We start from the raw sequence: 3323 nt of genomic DNA on the forward strand, positions 1-3323 counted from the left end.
GCCCATCCCCCATCCCCCATCTCTCCGGCACCCGTCCCCCATCCCCCCAGCGCCCAGCGCCCGTCCCCCATCTCCCTACCTTGGAAATGAAAACACCCTCATCAGTGGGGTCACAGGGGTTCCCTGCGTGGCCCTTGGCGCCCCCACGGATGCTGATCCCCAGCTTCTCTCCCGGAGCCTTCTGGATGCAGAGCTCCTGGGTGAGACAGGCGGGGCCGGGGTTGTCAGCGGGTGTGGGCTCGGCCCCTTGCCTGCCCATGGCCCCGACCCAGTACCTACCCTCATGCCTGGGGGTGGTGGGTCCCTGCGCACGAGCAGGCGCAGCTCCAGGCAGGGCCGGAGTAGGGCGCTGACTGCCTCCTGGTGCGTGGCTTCCCGCACGTCCTGCCCATTGACCGCCAGGATGCGGTCCCCGACCCGGAGGCCGCTGCGCGCAGCCAGGCCTCTTGGGAGCACCTGTGGGGGGAGGCAGACTGGTGGGTGGGGGCCGGCTGTCCAGGCTGGCCCACAAAGGGCCTCCTTGCCCACGCCCGCCCAGGCGGTGCCCACGCTCTCTACCTTGGAAATGAACACTCCCGGCTCCTGCACACCAAACGGGTGGCTCGAGTGGTCAGAGCCCCCGACAATGCTGAGCCCCAGCGGGCCCCCCGCTCTGGGCAGCCGGATCTCCTGAGGACACGGAGGCGGGGGAAACGTCAGGGCTGGGCCACCATCCCCAAAGGCCCACGTTAAGTGGGGGCGTGACAAACAGGATGCTCCCCCAGCCACAAGAGCCTCGAGAAGAGAGTGGGCATACACCTCGAGAACACAGGACCACAATACCAGACACGTGTCCCGTTGTCAGGGAGGTGAAGTGGGGGTCGAGCCCGACAAGCAATAAACCAGGTGGGTGTGATGGCAGAGGAGCACAGGCCATCTAGGGGTGCACAGCATGAAGCGGGGTGAAGACCACGTCGGGAGGAGGCCAACCAACGAAGACGCGACAGCGCTGCCACAGGAAGAGATCCTGGGGGCCCGTGGCCCACATCCTCAGAGTTACATGGGTGGTCGGGGGGCCAAGGGAGTCTCACCTCCACTGGATAGGGCCCCTCCAGGGCAGCAGCCAGCAGGCTGGGAGCCAGCCTTGGCGGCCCAGGCTCCCCGGCGGTGGCAGTGGTTGGGGTGGAGGCAGCAGCGGGGAGCGGTGGCGAGTGCGGGGGAGGGCTGGGGGGCGGGGGCGCCCCAGTCTCCCGCTCCAGCAGCAGGGTGATGGTGGGCGAGGCGGCAGTCAGCAGGGACACAGCGTGCTCGTGCCGGGCCTCCGTCATGTCCACGCCGTTGATCTGCGAGGGCAGTACCCGGTCAGGGGGATGGGTTGGGGGGGGGGTGAACAGCGCTGGCCAGGATCTCTTCCCCTGCCCGCCCCACTCACCGAGAGGACGCGGTCGCCAACCTGCAGGGTGCCCGCCCGGTGGGCAGCACCGCCTTCTGCGATGCGCGAGATGAAAATGCCCTGTGGGACGGATGCCACCGGTGAAGCCTGCACCCGCCCTGCTGCTGCCGCCCTCGGGGAGCCCGCCCAGACGCTCCCCCGCCTTACTGCGTCGCCAGCCCGGTAGGGAGTGGAGCCTTTCCCGCCAGCGATGCTGAAGCCCAGCCCCTTCTCGCTGCGCACGAGACAAGCGGCGTGACGCTGGCGCAGGGGCCCGGGGGCCTCAGGCTGGGGCAGGGGCAAGCGCAGGCCGCCCCCTCGCCTCTCCCGGGGGCTGTAGTCGTCCTCGGGCCGCAGAGGCGTGACCGTGACTGCGTTCTCCGGCTCCACCATGCGCTCCCGCCACACTCGCATCCGCACGGTGGCGCCCGCCCCCCGCAGGGCCTCCACGGCCTCCTGGTGCTCTGCGCTCTGCAGGGCCACGCCGTTCACCTGAATGGCGGGCGGGCCGTCACCCCACTCCGCAAGGGGAGACCGAAGCCCCGGGCTTCAGCCCTGAAGCTCTAGGTGACTCCTGTCTTCCCATCCGTGGGTGCCGCAGAGTCCCAGGACCAGGACACACGTTGGCTAGGTAAGTGGACACCCACCCACAATGCCCTCCTGGCCCAGGCCCCAGTGTCCCCACACACCCCCACCCGTAGGAAGGGTACCCCCAGACGCCGGCCCTTGCTGCCCCACGAGCTCAGAACACACGTGCCCAGGTAGGATGGCTGGGTGCCAAGGGGCTCCAGCTCAGGGCTCACCCAGACCCGCGAGAAGTTGGACCCTTTCTGGGCCAACCCCCCAAAAGACTCCACAGCAGCACCCTCCTGTGGCTCACCACTGCAGGGGCTACCTAAGCACCTCGCGGGAGCAGACAGCACCTCGGAGTCTCATCGAGACCAGTAGGGGAGCGAGAAAGGAGAAAAAAGAGGTGCCCCCGGTACAGCCCCCCAGGAACCCACTGGAGGCTCACCTCCAGGAGCTTGTCCCCCACCCGGACTCCGGCACGGGCTGCGGGGCCCTCCTCCGACACGCGGGAGATGAATATGCCCTACAAGGTATAAATTCCAAGTCAGCGGAGCGGCGGGCCGGGCACCTCCTGTCCTGAGAGAACCCCCACGCCAAGGGAGATCCTGCTGCCAGCCCAGCCCCAAGTCGGCCACTCTCTGCCAAGGCTGCAGGTGCCAGGCGTGGGCATGTCAGGACTCAGGGGTCAGAGGACTGGCCTCTGCTGCTGGCCGCGGGGCACAGAGCACCATGCAGTCCCGAGAAGAAGGGCACAGGGCTGTGCCCCCAGACAGCGAGTGAGTGAGTGAAACCATGGGGAGGAACAGGAGCTCAGATGCCTCTCAAGCTGCTCCCCAATGTTAACCCACGTAGACGTCCTCGTGGCTGGCTCTGTACCTCTGTCACTGTGTGGAACAGTGCCAGGACCCAGGCTGCCCGCACACCAAGAACACGTGTGTTCACTTGGCGGCAAGGAACCCCAACTGTAAGTAAAGCCCCCAGAAAAAAGTGAGCAGTGAGCCCCTGGGTGACCGACACGTCTCAGCAGCGAAAAGCCCCAGAAAAGCAAAAGATGCCAAGGATGGGGGAGAGGAGACAGGACAGGGTGGGTGGATGGGGACAGAAAACAGGACGGGGTCAGGGGGATGGGGAGGGAAGACGAGATAGGCAGTACGGAGTGGCTGGATGGGGAGAGAACACAGGACGGGGTGGGGGGGATGGGGAGAGAACACAGGACGGGGTCGGGCGGATGGGGAGAGAACACAGGACAGGGTCAGGCGGATGGGGAGAGAACACAGGACAGGGTCGGGCGGATGGGGAGAGAACACAGGACGGGGTCGGGCGGATGGGGAGAGAACACAGG

At 67.1% G+C, this 3323-nt stretch overlaps 1 protein-coding gene across 3 annotated transcripts in view; it reads right to left on the reverse strand.

Annotated features, from left to right (window-relative positions):
- SCRIB (scribble planar cell polarity protein) overlaps window positions 1-3323 on the reverse strand; it is a 28672-nt gene that overhangs the window by 14972 nt on the left and 10377 nt on the right. For all 3 annotated transcript variants that reach the window (XM_023741641.1, XM_004387381.2, XM_023741640.1), the window contains exons 18-24: window positions 2427-2504; window positions 1580-1903; window positions 1412-1492; window positions 1071-1322; window positions 559-669; window positions 280-456; window positions 80-196 (exon numbers count right to left, since the gene is read on the reverse strand). In XM_023741641.1, the coding sequence (XP_023597409.1) occupies window positions 80-196; window positions 280-456; window positions 559-669; window positions 1071-1322; window positions 1412-1492; window positions 1580-1903; window positions 2427-2504 (1140 nt within the window). The remainder of the gene's footprint in view (window positions 1-79; window positions 197-279; window positions 457-558; window positions 670-1070; window positions 1323-1411; window positions 1493-1579; window positions 1904-2426; window positions 2505-3323) is intronic.

This window comes from Trichechus manatus, unplaced genomic scaffold (genome assembly GCF_000243295.1).
Source record: "Trichechus manatus latirostris isolate Lorelei unplaced genomic scaffold, TriManLat1.0 scaffold00185, whole genome shotgun sequence".
Taxonomy (NCBI): domain Eukaryota; kingdom Metazoa; phylum Chordata; class Mammalia; order Sirenia; family Trichechidae; genus Trichechus; species Trichechus manatus.